The following is a 22,742-nucleotide window of genomic DNA, read 5'->3' on the forward strand; positions in this document are numbered from 1 at the left end:
AGATATTGTTGTACGTTTTTAGTCACTCAAATTTAACATGAATACACATTAGACATGGCAAAATGAATACAATTGCAATAAAATTAGCTTTAAAACTGTTAAATGTTCTTCTGACCCCATGACAAAATGTGTAGAATTACAGAAACCTGCAAAATTCTCTCCACCAACAAGAAGGGTGTGAACAGTTTGTGTCATGAACAGAGCTTGTGCCCATAGAAATAGATGATGCGCATGCGAGGGGGGGCAGGCTGTTCCCCAATGCTGGAATGGGGGAACGGTTTGGGAACCCCTGATATAGACCACTTGGGGGCTCCACTCAGTCTGGAACGGCATCCTGCTCCCGAGATCAAAAACCATCTGGCTAGTGATTTCTCTTGCCCCCCCAAAAGAAGAAAACTGTCAAATCAGCAGCAATTCAGCTAAAATTAAGTTTAATTTAGGAAATCTGCTCCCAAGTATTTACACAAATAAAGAAGTAGAAATATGTGATGTTGTCTCAATGTAATCAAGGTATGAAATTACTGTTCTTTTCAAATACGATCTCTTTTGGGGCTTAGTTGTGGTCAATTTGCAGTGTACAAATTATTATCATTATTTTCCAGCCCCTCAACCATTAGCTCCAACAAAAGTCGCCCTGCAGCTGAATCTAGTTGCCCTAGATAGTGTGCTACTTTTGACCAGAACCTAAGGGGAATAGGGTGCTATTTCAGTACACTATATTATATGGAATAGGGTTCTATTTCAGTACACTATAGTATATGGAATAGGGTGCTATTTCTGCTCAACCTATGACTGTTGTGTTAACCAACTGTTGTGTCTGATATTTGTGATGTCTCTTCCTGTGTGTCTGGCGTCGGCCACGCCTCCTCTCCCTGTTTGTGTGACGTCAGCTCCTCCTCATTTCAACTCAGTCCAATGGGAGTTAGTCCCCTCCTAGCAGGGCACATCTGATCCCATCAGATACATTCTGTCCCCCTTACTTCTCCATCAGTGAGTGCACTCCCAAAGCCGATGGAAAGAGCACCCTGATTTGTGTGTGTGTGTGTTTGTGTACATGTACACGTGCATGTGAATGTTCAATACTCTATGCACATTGCAAACAGTCATCACTCATGTCTACATTGTGCTTCTGTATACACAGAGAATAGTAACGCATGTGAAGGAAAATAGAAGGGTTCCTCTCCAGGCTCTAGGCTTTTTCTCACGGTAACAATAGAGATGTGTCATTCAGAAACTATTCAGCTTCCCCTTCTTACTCTGAAACCCCTTCCAACTGGCCTTTCTCCATGTTCATTATAAAAGATAACCCCATTCACGTGCCATTACCTCAGCATGTTGCTTGTTGTCCCTCCACATCCTGTTTGCTGTTCATTGTGTATTCTCCCCTCCCCCTGACTGCCAGCCTAGGCCTTTTCCTTTCACCATCCTCCCATCTCATTGTTTCTCTATTTACGTTCTAGCTCTTCTTCTCTCCCTGTGAAGCTAACAACCATAACAAGCCCACACGATGCAGTTTTCTTGTCTGTCTGTCTGTCTGCAGTGGAGACAGAGGCTCCGGTTAACTTGACCTACACCCTGTTGAATGAGACGGAGGAGGAAGCTGGCCGCACCGCCATGGTGTCCTGGGTTTACCCCAATCCCTCCCACATCCAGTACGGTTGGATCACCCTGGTCTTCGAGCTGCAGTACCGACACATCGCCGAGCCCAACAACTGGAAGGTAGAGAGAGAGGGGGGGGGGGGCAGAGAGAGCGCGAGATGGAGAGGGGGAAATAGAGAGAGAGAGAGACGGAGAGGGAGAGACGGAGACGGACAGAGAGAGAGGGAGAGGTGTAGGTGCAGTGTTTATCAACACCATTTGAGGGTGTTAAGCGTGTGACTTGGGAAGCATGTCATGTCCATGATTGATTCTTTAGGAAGATGTGCTTATTTCACAGTTAAACCGGGAGTTTGTCTGTTACCCACGTTACGACCGATGAGCCTGCCTCTTTGTCAGATGAGAGAAGAGAAAGAACAGAAACAAATAGAATTGCAGCAGCTCTCTATGGCTTCATGGTTTAGTCTGGCTGAACGGTGAAAGATCTTTTTTAAACAGTACCATATTATTGCAACAGTATCGAATTTTTAAACTGTCACTTTAACCAGTATCATACTACTCTATCACCTTCTGGTACCTCTATCCCGTGTAGCTCAGTTGGTAGAGCATGGTGCTTGCAACACCAGGGTTGTGGGTTTGATTCCCATGAGGGACCAGTATGACAAAATGTATGAAAATGTATGTACTCATTACTGTAAATTGCTCTGGATAAGAGCATCTGTTAAATGATGTATGTGTACTGTAACTGCTACTGACAGCTCACTATCGCCCCCTGTGTGTCTGCAGGTGAAGGGCTTGCTGAGAGAGCCTTGTCTGGAGCTGCTGGATCTGCCGGTAGGAGAGTACATTGTCAGGGTGAGATGCCGTTCCCGCAACAACGGCCTCTGGAGCAAGTGGAGCACCCCTGTCCTACTCTGCGTCCCAGTCAAATCTACCCCCGGTAGGGACTCTTAACTGTCTGATGATTCAGTTACTGTCAACTCCTATTCTGAAGCATTAGGCTATAACATAACAAAATGTGGAAAAGGGGAAGGGGTCTGAATACTTTCTGAATGCACTGTTCGTGTGCCTCAAACACTGCCAAGCGCCTATGAATAGGAAACTGCCAATGTCATATCTGTACTGTCTGTACTGTTATATATGCCTGTCACATGTAGTCTATAAGGCCAGTTTCCAGAGTGGTCCTGTTTTCCTAGTAGGATTTGTGATTCTGAAAAAATCCATTGACAAGATTCTTTGCTTTTGTTTAATTTGCTGACTGACTGAGATTACTGGTCCATTAAGAAGTACAGTATGTAGTAATACTTCTCAATGGACCAGTAATCTCAGTCAGTCATTAGACAATGGGTAGGTCAAGGCCTGTTCTCTCTAGTGACCTCACCTCATTATAAGTCTCTCAACAGATGTTACCTGGATGCACCTCCACAGCAGGGAGTGTGTGTGTGTTTGAGTGTGTGTTTGAGTGTGTGTGTGTGTGTGTGTGTGTGTGTGTGTGTGTGTGTGTGTGTGTGTGTGTGTGTGACAGTCAGTCTGTCACTACCGTACTGCCTCAGAAATACTGTATTTCCTGACATGGGAAATACATAGAACATTAACTGTCAATTGAACAGCCTTATTCAAGACGGTCATGTTTATTAGCCTTATAAAACTTGTCATGGTGTAATAGCCTCATAAAACATAACATGGGTTAATCATTAAAGTGAAAGGTATTGTCTATACAATGTTTAAATCATAAGTGTCCACCTCACTGTAAGTTACATAATGTGCTTCTTCAGGGAAATAAATGGATTTAAACAGTAACTGTTTGTTCCAGTCAGCCTGAGTGTCACTGTTGGAGATGTAATCCTTCTCACGAGGTCCTACTGTTTGATTTGGGGTTCAGTTCAGTTTCCTACCAGCTGCTGCTCTCAACAAGAGTCGTAAGACCAACCTGTATATTAGCTTCAACTTGTTTTTGGTGCAACTAGACCCCCTCTTCAGTGTGTGTGCTATTCTTTACAACTGTTTGTTTTCAAACATATGAGATCTCTGTTTCGAGTTCAATGACATAAGAAGAAAATAACTTCACAAAACACTTGTGTTCAAACTTCCTTAGTTTGTATCACATGGGGTTGTTCCAGCATCGCCATCCAGACAAACTCACCTCACCCTTTGTGAGCTTCTATACTGGTTAACGGTTTAACAGTTATTAGCGTTCACCCAAATGTCATAAACCTGGATTTGAGTTGCCCTGACAACCAAGGCACCTGAGAGGCCTGGTGAAATGTTAAGAGGCTGATGTTTTATAATATGGATTATTTTGATACCTGAATGATTTTGGCATGTATTTCTTCATGTTTATAAATTGTTGATCCGTGTATTCACTAAAAAGTGCATAGAAAAATATATCAGTCTTTAGAAAAAAAACGACAGTGAATGCAGATATCCATAGAGATGGTTAGAGTCCTTAACCTCTCGTTTTATCCCCCAGTTGCTGTTGCCGTGACGACCCGGCCCCACATCTACTACTGCCACTCGCCCAACATGGAGGTCTTCACCTGCTGGTGGCATCCCCTTGACAACAACTCCGAGAGTGACGACAACATCACCTACAGCCTCACCTACTTCTTAGAGTACGTACTGTTACTGTACAATGCATTTGTATTCAGACCCCTTGATCCACATTTTATTAAGTTACAGCCTTATTCTAAAATGGATGACATTTTTTAAAATCCTGCTCAATCTACACACAATACACCATAATGACAAAGTGAAAACACAGCTATTTTCAGGTCTCTCCAGAGATGTTAGATCAGGTTCAGGTCCGGGATCTGGCTGGGCCTCTAAAGGACATTCAGAGACTTGTCCCCAAAGCCACTCCTGCGTTGTGCTCCTTCAATCCTGACTTGTCTCCCAGTCGCTGCCGCTGAAAAACATCCCCGCAGCATGATGCTGCCACCACCATGCTTCACCGTAGGAGTGATGCCAGGTTTCCTCCAGACGTGACGCATGGCATTCAGGCCAAAGAGTTCAATCTCGGTTTCATCAGACCAGAGCATCTAGTTTCTTATGGTCTGAGAGTCCTTTAGGTGCCTTTTGGCAAATTCCAAGCTGGCTGTCATGTGCCTTTTACTGTGGAGTGACTTCCGTCTGTCCACTCTACCATAAAGGCCTGATTGGTGGAGTGCTGCAGAGATGGTTGTCCTTCTGGAAGGTTCTCCCATCTCCACAGAGGAACCCTGGAGCTCATTCAGAGTAACCATTGGGTTCTTGGTCACCTCCCAGACCAAGGCCCTTCTACCCCGATTGCTCAGTTTGGCTGGGCAGCCAGCTCTAGAAAAGTCTTTGTGGTTCCATACTTCTTCCATTTCAGAACGATGGAGGCCACTGTGTTCTTGGGGACCTTCATTGCTGCATAACTGTTTTGATACCCTTCCCCAGATCTGTGCCTCGACGCATCCTGTCTCGAAGCTCTACAGAAAATTCCTTAGACATCATGGCTTTTGCTCTGACATGCACTGGCAACTGTGGGACCTTATATAGACAGGTGTGTGCCTTTCCAAATCATGTCCAATCAATTGAATTTTTCACAAGTGGACTCCAATTAAGTTGTAGAAACATCTCAAGGACGATCAATGGAAACTGGATGCACCTGAGCTCAATTTCGAGTCTCGTAGCAAAGGGTCTGATTACTTATGTAAATAAGGTATTTCTGTTTTGTTTTTTATGAATGTGCAAGTATTTGTGATTATGGTGTATTGTGTGTAGATTGCTGAGGGATTCTTTTTTATTTAATCAATTTAAGAACAAGGCTGTAACGTAACAAAGTGTGGAAAAAGACAAGGGGTCTGAATATTTTCCAAAGGCACTGTATATACACACACCAGGTACTATATACTGTATATATACACACACCAGGTACTATATACTGTATATATACACACCATGTACTATATACTGTATATATACACACACCAGGTACTATATACTGTATATATACACACACCAGGTACTTTATACTGTATATATACACACACCGGGTACTATATACTGTATATATACACACACCAGGTACTTTATACTGTATATATACACACACCGGGTACTATATACTGTATATACACACACCAGGTACTATATACTGTATACATACACACCAGGCTTTATATACTGTATATATACACACACCAGGTACTATATACTATATATATACACACACCAGGCTTTATATACTGTATATATATATATACACACCATGTACGATATACTATATATATATATAGTGTAGTGTAGTAACAATGTACTCTAAGAGACCATCTTCACTTAAATAAATGAGTTGAGATGAATTGAATTGAATTGACCATATCATTCCTTTCTTGTTTGTCACAGAAATGGGCCGAGGCGTGAGTGTCCAGACTATGTAACGGGCGGCCCCAACAGTTGTCACTTTGACAGCGGCCACACATCCATCTGGACCAGATACTGCATGAACGTGATGGCCAGGACCTCCCATGGAGTGTTCAGCTCCAAGGACCACTGTCTGGATGTGGCTGATATAGGTACAGGGTGATATAAATCACTGTCTGGAGAGGTACAGGGTGAAATCACTGTCTGGGTGGATGATATAGGTACAGGGTGATATAGACCACTGTCTGGACGTGGCTGATGATATAGGTACAGGGTGATATAGTTCACTGTCTGGGTGTGGCTGATGATATAGGTACAGGGTGATATAGTTCACTGTCTGGGTGTGGCTGATGATATAGGTACAGGGTGATATAGTTCACTGTCGGGATGTGGCTGATGATATAGGTACAGGGTGATATAGTTCACTGTCTGGGTGTGGCTGATGATATAGGTACAGGGTGATATAGTTCACTGTCTGGGTGTGGCTGATGATATAGGTACAGGGTGATATAGACCACTGTCTGGATGTGGAGGATATAGGTACAGGGTGAAATAGTTCACTGTCTGGATGTAGCTGATATAGGTACAGGGTGATATAGACCACTGTCTGGATGTGGCTGATATAGGTACAGTGTGATATAGACCACTGTCTGGGTGTGGATGATATAGGTACAGGGTGATATAGACCACTGTCTGAATGTGGATGATATAGGTACAGGATGATATAGACCACTGTCTGGATGTGGATGATATTTGGGAAGTACATCATCAGTTCCTCTTATCATGTTCGTCATTACATAACTTAGAGAGCTATTTATAACTTGTCAGAAATATCCAGCTCAACTAGCCCATGTTAGCTAAAGTTTATAGCCCATAGATATTGTTGTATGTTTTTAGTCACTCAAATATAACATGAATACACATTAGACATGGCAAAATTAATTGAATTGCAATAAAATTAGCTTTAAAACTGTTAAATGTTCTTCTGACCCCATGACAAAATGTGTAGAATTACAGAAACCTGCAAAATTCTCTCCACCAACAAGAAGGGTGTGAACAGTTTGTGTCATGAACAGAGTTTGTGCCCATAGAAATAGATGTGGTGCATGCGGGGGGGGTGCAGGCTGTTCCCCAGTGCTGGAATGGGGGAACGGTTTGGGAACCCCTGATATGGACCACCTGGGGGCTCCACTCAGTCTGGAACGGCATCCTGCTCCCGAGATCAAAAACCATCTGGCTAGTGATTTCTCTTGCCCCCCCCCCCCCCCCAAAAAGAAGAAAACTGTCAAATCAGCAGCAATTCAGCTAAAATTAAGTTTAATTTAGGAAATCTGCTCCCAAGTATTTACACAAATAAAGAAGTAGAAATATGTGATGTTGTCTCAATGTAATCAAGGTATGAAATTACTGTTCCTTTCAAATACGATCTCTTTTGGGGCTTAGTTGTGGTCAATTTGCAGTGTACAAATTATTATCATTATTTTCCAGCCCCTCAACCATTAGCTCCAACAAAAGTCGCCCTGCAGCTGAATCTAGTTGCCCTAGATAGTGTGCTACTTTTGACCAGAACCTAAGGGGAATAGGGTGCTATTTCAGTACACTATATTATATGGAATAGGGTGCTATTTCAGTACACTATAGTATATGGAATAGGGTGCTATTTCTGCTCAACCTATGACTGTTGTGTTAACCAACTGTTGTGTCTGATATTTGTGATGTCTCTTCCTGTGTGTCTGGCGTCGGCCACGCCTCCTCTCCCTGTTTGTGTGACGTCAGCTCCTCCTCATTTCAACTCAGTCCAATGGGAGTTAGTCCCCTCCCAGCAGGGCACATCTGATCCCATCAGATACATTCTGTCCACTTACTTCTCCATCAGTGAGTGCACTCCCAAAGCCGATGGATAGAGCACCCTGATTTGTGTGTGTGTTTGTGTACATGTGCATGTGCATGTGAATGTTCAATACTGTATGCGCATTGCAAACAGTCATCACTCATGTCTACATTGTGCTTCTGTATACACAGAGAATAGTAACGCATGTGAAGGAAAATAGAAGGGTTCCTCTCCAGGCTCTAGGCTTTTTCTCACGGTAACAATAGAGATGTGTCATTCAGAACCTATTCAGCTTCCCCTTCTTACTCTGAAACCCCTTCCAACTGGCCTTTCTCCATGTTCATTATAAAAGATAACCCCATTCACGTGCCATTACCTCAGCATGTTGCTTGTTGTCCCTCCACATCCTGTTTGCTGTTCATTGTGTATTCTCCCCTCCCCCTGACTGCCAGCCTAGGCCTTTTCCTTTCACCATCCTCCCATCTCATTGTTTCTCTATTTACGTTCTAGCTCTTCTTCACTCCCTGTGAAGCATACAACCATAACAAGCCCACACGATGCAGTTTTCTTGTCTGTCTGTCTGTCTGCAGTGGAGACAGAGGCTCCGGTTAACTTGACCTACACCCTGTTGAATGAGACGGAGGAGGAAGCTGGCCGCACCGCCATGGTGTCCTGGGTTTACCCCAATCCCTCCCACATCCAGTACGGTTGGATCACCCTGGTCTTCGAGCTGCAGTACAGACGCATCGCCGAGCCCAACAACTGGAAGGTAGAGAGAGGGGGGGGAAGAGAGAGAGCGAGACGGAGAGGGACAGAGAGAGAGGGAGGGGTGTAGGTGCAGTGTTTATCAACACCATTTGAGGGTGTTAAGCGTGTGACTTGGGAAGCATGTCATGTCCATGATTGATTCTTTAGGAAGATGTGCTTATTTCACAGTTAAACAGGGAGTTTGTCTGTTACCCACGTTACGACCGATGATCCTGCCTCTTTGTCAGATGAGAGAAGAGAAAGAACAGAAACAAACAGAAACGCAGCAGCTCTCTATGGCTTCATGGTTTAGTCTGGCTGAACGGTGAAAGATCTTTTTTAAACAGTACCATATTATTGCAACAGTATCAAATTTTTTAAACTGTCACTTTAACCAGTATCATACTACTCTATCACCTTCTGGTACCTCTATCCCGTGTAACTCAGTTGGTAGAGCATGGTGCTTGCAACGCCAGGGTTGTGGGTTTGATTCCCATGGGGGACCAGTATGAAAAATGTATGAAGATGTATGTACTCATTACTGTAAATTGCTCTGGATAAGAGCATCTGCTAAATGATGTATGTGTACTGTAACTGCTACTGACAGCTCACTATCGCCCCCTGTGTGTCTGCAGGTGAAGGGCTTGCTGAGAGAGCCTTGTCTGGAGCTGCTGGATCTGCCGGTAGGAGAGTACATTGTCAGGGTGAGATGCCGTTCCCGCAACAACGGCCTCTGGAGCAAGTGGAGCACCCCTGTCCTACTCTGCGTCCCAGTCAAATCTACCCCCGGTAGGGACTGTCTGATGATTCAGTTACTGTCAACTCCTAATCTGAAGCATTAGGCTATAACATAACAAAATGTGGAAAAGGGGAAGGGGTCTGAATAGTTTCTGAATGCACTGTTCGTGTGCCTCAAACACTGACAAGCGCCTATGAATAGGAAACTGCCAATGTCATATCTGTACTGTCTGTACTGTTATATATGCCTGTCACATGTAGTCTATAAGGCCAGTTTCCAGAGTGGTCCTGTTTTCCTAGTAGGATTTGTGATTCTGAAAAAATCCATTGACAAGATTCTTTGCTTTTGTTTAATTTGCTGACTGACTGAGATTACTGGTCCATTAAGAAGTACAGTATGTAGTAATACTTCTCAGTGGACCAGTAATCTCAGTCAGTCATTAGACAATGGGTAGGTCAAGGCCTGTTCTCTCTAGTGACCTCACCTCATTATAAGTCTCTCAACAGATGTTACCTGGATGCACCTCCACAGCAGTGTGTGTGTGTGTGTGTGTGTGTGTGTGTGTGTGTGTGTGTGTGTGTGTGTGTGTGTGTGTGTGTGTGTGCGTGTGTGTGTGCGTGTGTGTGTGTGTGTGTATTTGCGTGTGTGTGTGTGACAGTCAGTCTGTCACTACCGTACTGCCTCAGAAACACTGTATTTCCTGACATGGGAAATACATAGAACATTAACTGTCAATTGAACAGCCTTATTCAAGACGGTCATGTTTATTAGCCTTATAAAACTTGTCATGGTGTAATAGCCTCATAAAACATATCATGGGTTAATCATTAAAGTGAAAGGTATTGTCTATACAATGTTTAAATCACAAGTGTCCACGTCACTGTAAGTTACATAATGTGCTTCTTCAGGGAAATAAATGGATTTAAACAGTAACTGTTTGTTCCAGTCAGCCTGAGTGTCACTGTTGGAGATGTAATCCTTCTCACGAGGTCCTGCTGTTTGATTTGGGGTTCAGTTCAGTTTCCTACCAGCTGCTGCTCTCAACAAGAGTCGTAAGGCCAACCTGTATATTAGCTTCAACTTGTTTTTGGTGCAACTAGACCCCCTCTTCAGTGTGTGTGCTATGCTTTACAACTGTTTGTTTTCAAACATATGAGATCTCTATTTCGAGTTCAATGACATAAGAAGAAAATAACTTCACAAAACACTTGTTGTTCCAACATCGCCATCCTGACAAACTCACCTCACCCTTTGTGAGATTCTATATTGGTGTAATGCCCGGGGTGTAGTGGAGGAAGAAGTCAGACGCAGGAAACAGAGAGTTCAGAGTAGCGCTACTTCTTTAATCACCACACATTTGAAACGACGCCACTCAAACAAATGCCCCAAAACACAGGGGAACTAAACAGTCCCGAATAACACACGTACACGAACAACCGTGACTTACAGGCATGTACACGAGTACACATAAAACAATCCCGCACACCCAGCCGGCTGGATAATAAAGCCCAGCTAATTAACCTAACTAAACACAGGTGTAACTAATAAACAGACAAGTAGGGGGAGAAAAAGATCAGTGGCAGCTAGTAGACCGGTGACGATGACCGCCGAGCGCCACCCGAACAGGAAGGGGAGCCACCTTCGGTAGGAGTCATGACAGTACTCCCCTCCCCCTGCCGCGCGCAGACACCGGCCTCGAGGGCGACCCGGAGGGCGAGGCGCAGGGCGATCCGGATGGAAGTCCCTCAACATTGACGGATCCAAAATGTCCCCCACCGGTACCCAGCACCTCTCCTCCGGACCGTACCCCTCCCAGTCCACGAGGTACTGCAGGCCCCTCACCCGGCATCTCGAGTCCAGAATGGCCCGTATCGTGTACGCCGGGGACCCCTCGATGTCCAGAGGGGGAGGAGGGACCTCCGGCACCTCATCGTCCTGCAGGGGACCAGCTACCACCGGCCTGAGGAGAGACACATGAAACGAGGGGTTAATGCGATAATAGGAAGGGAGTTGTAATCGATAACACACCTCGTTTATTCTCCTCAGGAAGAAAGCCTTGGGGCGGAGTTTTGGTGGCGTACCAAAGCGCTGTGACAGCACGGCACCCACCTCAGCCTCGGACGCGTCCACCTCCACTATGAATGCTAGAGAGGGGTCCGGATGCGCCAACACAGGTGCATCCGTGAACAGCGCCTTCAACCCCAGATAAACCTCCGGTAGTAATTGGCAAACCCCAAAAACCGCTGCACCTCCTTCACCGTGGTAGGAGACGGCCAATTACGCACAGCCTTAATGCGGTCACACTCCATCACCACCCCCGAGGTGGAAATGCGATAACCCAGGAAGGAGATGGCTCGTTTGGAGAACACACACTTCTCAGCCTTGACGTATAGGTCATGCTCCAGCAGTCTACCAAGCACCTAACGTACCAGAGACACATGCGCAGCGCGGGTGGCGGAATAGATCAGAATATCGTCGATATAAACAACCACACCCTGCCCGTGCAGGTCCCTGAGAATCTTGTCTACAAAGGATTGAAAAACGGCTGGAGCATTCTTTAACCCATACGGCATGACGAGGTACTCATAGTGGCCCGATGTGGTACTAAACGCGTTTTTCCACTCGTCTCCATCCCGAATACGCACCAGACTATACGCGCTCCTGAGATCCAGTTTTGTGAAGAACTGTGCTCCGTGAAATGATTCCACCGCCGTAGCGATGAGAGGTAGTGGGTAACTAAACCCCACTGTGATGGCATTTAAACCTCTATATTCAATGCACGGACGCAGACCTCCCTCCTTTTTCTTCACAAAAAATAAACTCGAATGAGACAGGTGAGATGGAGGGCCGAATGTACCCCTGTCCCAGAGACTCCGTGACATATGTCTCCATAGCCAACATCTCCTCCTGTTACAATGGGTACATGTGACTCTTGGGAAGTGCAGCGTTTACCTGGAGATCTATCGCACAATCCCTTCCCGGTTGATGATCTGGTAATTTAGTCGCTCTCTTTTTACTGAAAGCGATTGCCAAATCGGCATATTCGGGGGGAATGTGCACCGTGGAACCCTGGTCTGGACTCTCCACCGACGTGGCACAGATGGAAACTCCCAGACACCTTCCAGAACACTCCTCTGACCACCCCTGGAGAACCCCCTGTCTCCACGAAATCTTGGGATTGTGACTAGCCAGCCAGGGAATCCGCAGCACCACTGGAAACGCAGGCGAATCGATAATGAAGAGACTTATACGCTCCCTATGATTCCCCTGCGTCACCATGTCCAGTGGAACCGTAGCCTCCCGGACCAAACCTGACCCTAATGGCCGGCTATCTAGGGAGTGCACGGGGAAGGGAGAATATATCGGCACGAGCGGAACACCCAGCTTGATGGCGAGTCCGCGATCCATAAAGTTCCCAGCTGCACCTGAATCGACTAGCGCCTTATGCTGGGTAGAGGGGGGAAAAATCTAGGAAAAAAATCAAGACAAACATGTGACCAACAGGGGGTTCTGGGTGAGTTTGGTGCTGACTCACCTGGGGTGACGAGAAGTGTTCCGCCTGCCATCTCGACTCCCAGACGGACCCCCCCAACACCGATCGGCCGTGTGTCCTCTCCGACCACAGCTGGTGCAGGGGGAGCCTCCTCCTCCAGTACCCCTCGGCACGGCCCCTCCCAACTCCATAGGAATGGGAGCGGGGGCGCTGGGTGGTGGAACGCACAGGACCCTCTCCGAACGCCCGCGGGCAGCCAGCAGATTGTCCAGCCGGATAGACATATCAATAAGTTCATCTAGGGAGAGAGCGGTGTCCCTACACGCTAGCTCCCTGCGGATGTCCTCCCGGAGATTACACCGGTAGTGGTCTATAAGGGCCCTGTCGTTCCACCCAGACCCAGCGGCCAAGGTCCGGAACTCCAAGGCGTAATCCTAGGCGCTTCTCTTCTCCTGCCTAAGGTGGAACAGTCACTCTCTGAATTCTGGTTATTTCCAGGGTGAATTCGTGACCATTCCAGACCGCGTTTGCCCACACCAGAGCACGACCCGTCAGGCAGGAGACGAGGACACTCACCCCCTCCGCTCCCGAGGGAGTGGGCCTCACGGTCGCCAGGTACAGTTCTAGTTGGAGTAAGAACCCCTGACACCCCGCCGCCACTCCATCAAAATCCCTCAGGAGCGCAAGACGGAGAGCGCTGGAGCCGGGGAAAGAGGAGAAGGGAAATCCTGGGCTGGGGAAACCGAAGGTGGAGAGAGGAGAAGGGAAATCCTGGGCTGGGGAAACCGAAGGTGGAGAGAGGAGAAGGGAAATCCTGGGCTGGGGAAACCGAAGGTGGAGAGAGGAGAAGGGAAATCCTGGACTGGGGAAACCGAAGGTGGAGAGAGGAGAAGGGAAATCCTGGACTGGGGAAACCGAAGGTGGAGAGAGGAGAAGGGAAATCCTGGGCTGGGGAAACCGAAGGTGGAGAGAGGAGACCACTCTTCTCCCATCGGTCCATTCTCTCCATCATTTTTTTATTTTGTTTTATTTTACCTTTATTTAACCAGGCAAGTCAGTTAAGAACAAATTCTTATTTTCAATGACGGACTAGGAACAGTGGGTTAACTGCCTGTTCAGGGGCAGAACGACAGATTTGTACCTTGTCAGCTCGGGGGTTTGAACTCGCAACCTTCCGGTTACTAGTCCAACGCTCTAACCACTAGGCTACCCTGCCGCATCTGGTCCATCGCGGATCCGATCCGATGGAGGACGGTGGTGTGGTGGAGGACACGTTCCTCCATCGATGGGAGGGGGTTGGCTGCTGCTCCTGCTGACTCCATTCAATAGGTGCGGGATTCTGTAATGCCCGGGGTGTAGTGGAGGAAGAAGTCATACGCAGGAAACAGAGAGTTCAGAGTAGCGCTTCTTCTTTAATCACCACACATTTGAAACGACGCCACTCAAACAAATGCCCCAAAACACAGGGGAACTAAACAGTCCCGAATAACACACGTACACGAACAACCGTGACTTACAGGCATGTACACGAGTACACATAAAACAATCCCGCACACCCAGCAGGCGGGCCGGCTGGATAATAAAGCCCAGCTAATTAACCTAACTAAACACAGGTGTAACTAATAAACAGACAAGTAGGGGGTGAAAATGATCAGTGGCAGCTAGTAGACCGGTGACGACGACCGCCGAGCGCCACCCGAACAGGAAGGGGAGCCACCTTCGGTAGGAGTCGTGACAAATGGTTAACAGATTAACCGTTTTTAGCGTTCACCCAAATGTCATAAACCTGGATTAACAGTTTTTTGCATTAGTCCAAATGTCATGGATTTGAGGATGTCAACTGGATTTGAGTTGCCCTGACAACCAAGGCGCCTGAGAGGCCTGGTGAAATGTTAAGAGGCTGATGTTTTATAATATGGATTATTTTGATACCTGAATGATTTTGGCATGTATTTCTTCATGTTTATAAATTGTTGATCCGTGTATTCACTAAACAGTGCATAGAAAAATATATCAGTCTTTAGAAAAAAAACGACAGTGAATGCAGATATCCATAGAGATGGTTAGAGTCATTAACCTCTCGTTTTATCCCCCAGGTGCTGTTGCCGTGACGAACCAGCCCCACATCTACTACTGCCGCTCGCCCAACATGGAGGTCTTCACCTGCTGGTGGCATTCCCTTGACAACAACTCCGAGAGTGACGACAACATCACCTACAGCCTCACCTACTCCTTAGAGTACGTACTATTACTGTACAATGCATTTGTATTCAGACCCCTTGATCCACAATTTATTAAGTTACAGCCTTATTCTAAAATTGATTACATTTGTAAAAATCCTGCTCAATCTACGCACAATACACCATAATGACAAAGTGAAAACACAGCTACTTTCAGGTCTCTCCAGAGATGTTAGATCAGGTTCAGGTCCGGGATCTGGCTGGGCCTCTAAAGGACATTCAGAGACTTGTCCCCAAAGCCACTCCTGCGTTGTGCTTAGGGTCGTTGTCTTGTTGGAAGGGTTTTTGCCCCAGTTTGAGGTCCTGAGTGCTCTGGAGCAGGTTTTTGTCAAGGATCTCTCTGTACTTTGCTCTGTTCATCTTTCCCTCAATCCTGACTTGTCTCCCAGTCGCTGCCGCTGAAAAACATCCCCGCAGCATGATGCTGCCTCCACCATGCTTCACCGTAGGAGTGATGCCAGGTTTCCTCCAGACGTGACGCATGGCATTCAGGCCAAAGAGTTCAATCTTGGTTTCATCAGACCAGAGAATCTTGTTTCTTATGGTCTGAGAGTCCTTTAGGTGCCTTTTGGCAAATTCCAAGCGGGCTGTCATGTGCCTTTTACTGTGGAGTGACTTCCGTCTGTCCACTCTACCATAAAGGCCTGATTGGTGGAGTGCTGCAGAGATGGTTGTCCTTCTGGAAGGTTCTCCCATCTCCACAGAGGAACTCTGGAGCTCTTTCAGAGTAACCATTGGGTTCTTGGTCACCTCCCAGACCAAGGCCCTTCTCCCCCGATTGCTCAGTTTGGCTGGGCAGCCAGCTCTAGAAAACGTCTTTGTGGTTCCATACTTCTTCCATTTCAGAACGATGGAGGCCACTGTGTTCTTGGGGACCTTCATTGCTGCATAACTGTTTTGGTACCCTTACCCAGATCTGTGCCTCGACACATCCTGTCTCGAAGCTCTACAGAAAATTCCTTAGACATCATGGCTTTTGCTCTGACATGCACTGGCAACTGTGGGACCTTATATAGACAGGTGTGTGCCTTTCCAAATCATGTCCAATCAATTGAATTTTTCACAAGTGGACTCCAATTAAGTTGTAGAAACATCTCAAGGACGATCAATGGAAACTGGATGCACCTGAGCTCAATTTCGAGTCTCGTAGCAAAGGGTCTGATTACTTATGTAAATAAGGTATTTCTGTTTTGTTTTTTATGAATGTGCAAGTATTTGTGATTATGGTGTATTGTGTGTAGATTGCTGAGGGATTCTTTTTTATTTAATCAATTTAAGAACAAGGCTGTAACGTAACAAAGTGTGGAAAAAGACAAGGGGTCTGAATACTTTCCAAAGGCACTGTATATACACACACCAGGTACTATATACTGTATATATACACACCAGGTACTATATACTGTATATATACACACACCGGGTACTATATACTGTATATATACACACACCGGGTACTATATACTGTATATACACACACCAGGTACTATATACTGTATATACACACACCAGGTACTATATACTGTATATACACACACCAGGTACTATATACTGTATATATACACACACCGGGTACTTTATACTGTATATATACACACACCGGGTACTATATACTGTATATATACACACACCAGGCTTTATATACTGTATATATACACACACCAGGCTTTATATACTGTATATATACATACACACCATGTACGATATACTATATATATACACAGTACACACCTTGTACTCTCCTTGTTGCAGTATTGGTAGAGGATCAAAACGCCTTGAAATACTTTTAAGATTCATTTTTAATTTCAAGGCTTTTTCCCCCAGTAAATGCAGGTATTTTCATTCTATCACATTGTGTAGGAACAATGTACCCTAAGAGACCATCTTCACTTAAATAAATGAGTTGAGATGAATTGAATTGAATTGACCATATCATTCCTTTCTTGTTTGTCACAGAAATGGGCCGAGGCGTGAGTGTCCAGACTATGTAACGGGCGGCCCCAACAGTTGTCACTTTGACAGCGGCCACACATCCATCTGGACCAGATACTGCATGAACGTGATGGCCAGGACCTCCCATGGAGTGTTCAGCTCCAAGGACCACTGTCTGGATGTGGCTGATATAGGTACAGGGTGATATAAATCACTGTCTGGGTGTGGCTGATATAGGTACAGGGTGATATAGTTCACTGTCTGGGTGTGGATGATATAGGTACAGGGTGATATAGACCACTGTCTGGACGTGGCTGATGATATAGGTACAGGGTGATATAGTTCACTGTCTGGGTGTGGATGATATAGGTACAGGGTGATATAGTTCACTGTCTGGGTGTGGATGATATAGGTACAGGGAGATATAAATCACTGTCTGGACGTGGCTGATATAGGTACAGGGTGATATAGTTCACTGTCTGGATGTGGCTGATATAGGTACAGGGTGATATAGTTCACTGTCTGGGTGTGGATGATATAGGTACAGGGTGATATAGTTCACTGTCTGGATGTGGCTGATATAGGTACAGGGTGATATAGACCACTGCCTGGATGTGGATGATATAGGTACAGGGTGATATAGTTCACTGCCTGGATGTGGATGATATAGGTACAGGGTGATATAGTTCACTGTCTGGATGTGGCTGATATAGGTACAGGGTGATATAGACCACTGCCTGGATGTGGATGATATAGGTACAGGGTGATATAGTTCACTGTCTGGATGTGGCTGATGATATAGGTACAGGGTGATATAGTTCACTGTCTGGGTGTGGCTGATGATATAGGTACAGGGTGATATAGTTCACTGCCTGGATGTGGATGATATAGGTACAGGGTGATATAAATCACTGTCTGGACGTGGCTGATATAGGTACAGGGTGATATAAATCACTGTCTGGATGTAGCTGATATAGGTACAGGGTGATATAAATCACTGTCTGGATGTGGCTGATATAGGTACAGGGTGATATAAATCACTGTCTGGACGTGGCTGATATAGGTACAGGGTGATATAAATCACTGTCTGGACGTGGCTGATATAGGTACAGGGTGATATAGACCACTGCCTGGATGTGGATGATATAGGTACAGGGTGATATAGACCACTGCCTGGATGTGGATGATATAGGTACAGGGTGATATTGACCACTGCCTGGATGTGGATGATATAGGAACAGGGTGATATAGACCACTGCCTGGATGTGGATGATATAGGAACAGGGTGATATAGACCACTGCCTGGATGTGGATGATATAGGTACAGGGTGATATAAATCACTGTCTGGGTGTGGCTGATATAGGTACAGGGTGATATAGACCACTGTCTGGGTGTGGATGATATAGGTACAGGGTGATATAGATCACTGTCTGAATGTGGATGATATAGGTACAGGGTGATATAGACCACTGTCTGGATGTGGATGATATAGGTACAGTGTGATATAGACCAGTGGTTCCCAAACTGGGTCAAATTTGGGTAGTACATCATCAGTTCCTCTTATCATGTTCGTCATTACATAACTTAGAGAGCTATTTATAACTTGTCAGAAATGTCCAGCTCAACTAGCCCATGTTAGCTAAAGTTTATAGCCCATAGATATTGTTGTATGTTTTTAGTCACTCAAATATAACATGAATACACATTAGACATGGCAAAATTAATTGAATTGCAATAAAATTAGCTTTAAAACTGTAAAATGTTCTTCTGACCCCATGACAAAACGTGTAGAATTACAGAAACCTGCAAAATCCTCTCCACCAACAAGAAGGGTGTGAACAGTTTGTGTCATGAACAGAGTTTGTGCCCATAGAAATAGATGATGCGCATGCGAGGGGGTGCAGGCTGTTCCCCAGTGCTGGAATGGGGGAACGGTTTGGGAACCCCTGATATGGACCACCTGGGGGCTCCACTCAGTCTAGAACGGCATCCTGCTCCCGAGATCAAAAACCATCTGGCTAGTGATTTCTCTTGCCCCCCCCCCCCAAAAGAAGAAAACTGTCAAATCAGCAGCAATTCAGCTAAAATTAAGTTTAATTTAGGAAATCTGCTCCCAAGTATTTACACAAATAAATAAATAGAAATATGTGATGTTGTCTCAATGTAATCAAGGTATGAAATTACTGTTCCTTTCAAATACGATCTCTTTTGGGGCTTAGTTGTGCTCAATTTGCAGTGTAAAAATTATTATCATTATTTTCCAGCCCCTCAACCATTAGCTCCAACAAAAGTCGCCCTGCAGCTGAATCAAGTTGCCCTAGATAGTGAGCTACTATTGACCAGAACCTAAGGGGAATAGTGTGCTATTTCAGTACACTATAGTATATGGAATAGGGTGCTATTTCAGTACACTATAGTATATGGAATAGGATGCTATTTCGGCTCAACCTATGACTGTTGTGTTAACCCACTGTTGTGTCTGATATTTGTGATGTCTCTTCCTGTGTGTCTGGTGTCGGCCACGCCTCCTCTCCCTGTTTGTGTGACGTCAGCTCCTCCTCATTTCAACTCAGTCCAATGGGAGTTAGTCCCCTCCCAGCAGGGCACATCTGACCCCATCAGAGACATTATGTTCCCCTTACTTCTCCATCAGTGAGTGCACTCCCAAAGCCGATGGAAAGAGCACCCTGATTTGTGTGTGTGTGTGTGTGTGTGTGTGTGTGTGTGTGTGTGTGTGTGTGTGTGTGTGTGTGTGTGTGTGTGTGTGTGTGTGTGTGTGTACATGTGCATGTGAATGTTCAATACTCTATGCACATTGCAAACAGTCATCACTAATGTCTACATTGTGCTTCCGTATGCACAGAGAATAGTAACGCATGTGAAGGAAAATAGAAGGGTTCCTCTCCAGGCTCTTGGCTTTTTCTCACGGTAACAATAGAGATGTGTCATTCAGAACCTATTCAGCTTCCCCTTCTTACTCTGAAACCCCTTCCAACTGGCCTTTCTCCATGTTCATTATAAAAGATAACCCCATTCACGTGCCATTACCTCAGCATGTTGCTTGTTGTCCCTCCACATCCTGTTTGCTGTTCATTGTGTATTCTCCCCTCCCCCTGACTGCCAGCCTAGGCCTTTTCCTTTCACCATCCTCCCATCTCATTGTTTCTCTATTTACGTTCTAGCTCTTCTTCACTCCCTGTGAAGCATACAACCATAACAAGCCCACACGATGCAGTTTTCTTGTCTGTCTGTCTGTCTGCAGTGGAGACAGAGGCTCCGGTTAACTTGACCTACACCCTGTTGAATGAGACGGAGGAGGAAGCTGGCCGCACCGCCATGGTGTCCTGGGTTTACCCCAATCCCTCCCACATCCAGTACGGTTGGATCACCCTGGTCTTCGAGCTGCAGTACCGACGCATCGCCGAGCCCAACAACTGGAAGGTAGAGAGAGGGGGGGGGAGAGAGAGAGAGGGGGACAGAGAGAGAGGGGGAGGGGAGAGAGAGAGCGCGAGAGAGCGCGAGATGGAGAGGGGAAATAGAGAGAGTGGGGGATAGAGAGAGGGGGGACAGAGAGAGAGAGGGGAAAGAGAGAGAGGGGGTAGAGGGGGACAGAGAGAGAGAGGGAAAGAGAGAGAGGGGGTAGAGGGGGACAGAGAGAGAGGGAGGGGGGAGAGGGGGACAGAGAGAGAGAGGGGAAAGAGAGAGAGGGGGTAGAGGGGGACAGAGAGAGAGAGGGGAAAGAGAGAGAGGGGGTAGAGGGGGACAGAGAGAGAGAGATGTAGAGGGGGAAAGAGAGCGGGGAAAAGAGAGAGAGAGAAAGAGAGCGGGGAAGGAGAGAGAGAGAGAGAGGTAGAGGGGGAAAGAGAGAGAGAGGGGAAAGAGCGAGAGGGGTAGAGGGGGACAGAGAGAGAGAGGGGTAGAGGGGGACAGAGAGAGAGAGGGGAAAGAGAGAGAGGGGGTAGAGGGGGACAGAGAGAGAGAGAGAGGGAGGGGGAAGAGAGAGAGGGGGATAGAGAGAGAGAGGGGAAAGAGAGAGAGAGGGGAAAGAGAGAGAGGGGGTAGAGGGGGACAGAGAGAGAGAGGGGGGGAGAGAGAGGGGAAAGAGAGAGAGGGGGAAAGAGAGAGAGAAAGAGATGTAGAGGGGGAAAGAGAGAGAGAGATGTAGAGGGGGAAAGAGAGCGGGGGAAAGAGAGAGAGAGAGAGGGGGACAGAGAGAGAGAGGGGGGATAGAGAGAGAGGAGGGGGAAGAGAGAGAGAGGGGGATAGAGAGAGAGGGGGACAGAGAGAGAGAGGGGGAAGAGAGAGAGGGGGGACAGAGAGAGGGGGGGACAGAGAGGGGGAGAGAGAGAGAGAGCGCGAGATGGAGAGGGGGAAATAGAGAGAGAGAGAGAGAGAGAGAGAGAGGTGGTGGGGGAAAGAGAGAGAGAGGGAGGGGTGTAGGTGCAGTGTTTATCAACACCATTTGAGGGTGTTAAGTGTGTGACTTGGGAAGCATGTCATGTCCGTGATTGATTCTTTAAGAGGAAGATACAGTTAAACCGGGAGTTTGTCTGTTACCCACGTTACGACCGATGATCCTGCCTCTTTGTCAGATGAGAGAAGAGAAAGAATAGAAACAAACAGAAACGCAGCAGCTCTCTATGGCTTCATGGTTTAGTCTGGCTGAACGGTGAAAGATCTTTTTTAAACAGTACCATATTATTGCAACAGTATCGAATTTTTAAACTGTCACTTTAACCAGTATCATACTACTCTATCACCTTCTGGTACCTCTATCCCGTGTAACTCAGTTGGTAGAGCATGGTGCTTGCAACACCAGGGTTGTGGGTTTGATTCCCATGGGGGACCAGTATGACAAAATGTATGAAAATGTATGTACTCATTACTGTAAATTGCTCTGGATAAGAGCATCTGTTAAATGATGTATGTGTACTGTAACTGCTACTGACAGCTCACTATCGCCCCCTGTGTGTCTGCAGGTGAAGGGCTTGCTGAGAGAGCCTTGTCTGGAGCTGCTGGATCTGCCGGTAGGAGAGTACATCGTCAGGGTGAGATGCCGTTCCCGCAACAACGGCTTCTGGAGCAAGTGGAGCACCCCTGTCCTACTCTGCGTCCCAGTCAAATCTACCCCCGGTAGGGACTCTTAACTGTCTGATGATTCAGTTACTGTCAACTCCTATTCTGAAGCATTAGGCTATAACATAACAAAATGTGGAAAAGGGGAAGGGGTCTGAATACTTTCTGAATGCACTGTTTGTGTGCCTCAAACACTGCCAAGCGCCTATGAATAGGAAACTGCCAATGTCATATCTGTACTGTCTGTACTGTTATATATGCCTGTCACATGTAGTCTATAAGGCCAGTTTCCAGAGTGGTCCTGTTTTCCTAGTAGGATTTGTGATTCTGAAAAAAATCCATTGACAAGGTTCTTTGCTTTTGTTTAATTTGCTGACTGACTGAGATTACTGGTCCATTAAGAAGTACAGTATGTAGTAATACTTCTCAGTGGACCAGTAATCTCAGTCAGTCATTAGACAATGGGTAGGTCAAGGCCTGTTCTCTCTAGTGACCTCACCTCATTATAAGTCTCTCAACAGATGTTACCTGGATGCACCTCCACAGCAGGGAGTGTGTGCGTGCGTGCGTGTGTGTGTGTGCGTGTGTGTGTGTGTGTGTGTGTGTGTGTGTGTGTGTGTGTGTGTGTGTGTGTGTGTGTGTGTGTGTGTGTGTGTGTGTGTGTGTGTGACAGTCAGTCTGTCACTACCGTACTGCCTCAGAAA

General features: G+C 46.2%; 1 protein-coding gene across 1 annotated transcript in view; it reads left to right on the forward strand.

Annotated features, from left to right (window-relative positions):
* LOC115127219 (uncharacterized) overlaps positions 1-22,742 on the forward strand; it is a 93,545-nt gene that overhangs the window by 54,775 nt on the left and 16,028 nt on the right. The window contains exons 5-14 of the mRNA XM_065023646.1: positions 1,541-1,719; positions 2,383-2,536; positions 4,067-4,208; positions 5,965-6,134; positions 8,404-8,582; positions 9,196-9,349; positions 14,889-15,030; positions 16,986-17,155; positions 20,225-20,403; positions 21,942-22,095. Coding sequence (XP_064879718.1) covers positions 1,541-1,719; positions 2,383-2,536; positions 4,067-4,208; positions 5,965-6,134; positions 8,404-8,582; positions 9,196-9,349; positions 14,889-15,030; positions 16,986-17,155; positions 20,225-20,403; positions 21,942-22,095 — 1,623 coding nt within the window. The remainder of the gene's footprint in view (positions 1-1,540; positions 1,720-2,382; positions 2,537-4,066; positions 4,209-5,964; positions 6,135-8,403; positions 8,583-9,195; positions 9,350-14,888; positions 15,031-16,985; positions 17,156-20,224; positions 20,404-21,941; positions 22,096-22,742) is intronic.

This window comes from Oncorhynchus nerka, linkage group LG2 (assembly GCF_034236695.1).
Source record: "Oncorhynchus nerka isolate Pitt River linkage group LG2, Oner_Uvic_2.0, whole genome shotgun sequence".
NCBI lineage: Eukaryota > Metazoa > Chordata > Actinopteri > Salmoniformes > Salmonidae > Oncorhynchus > Oncorhynchus nerka.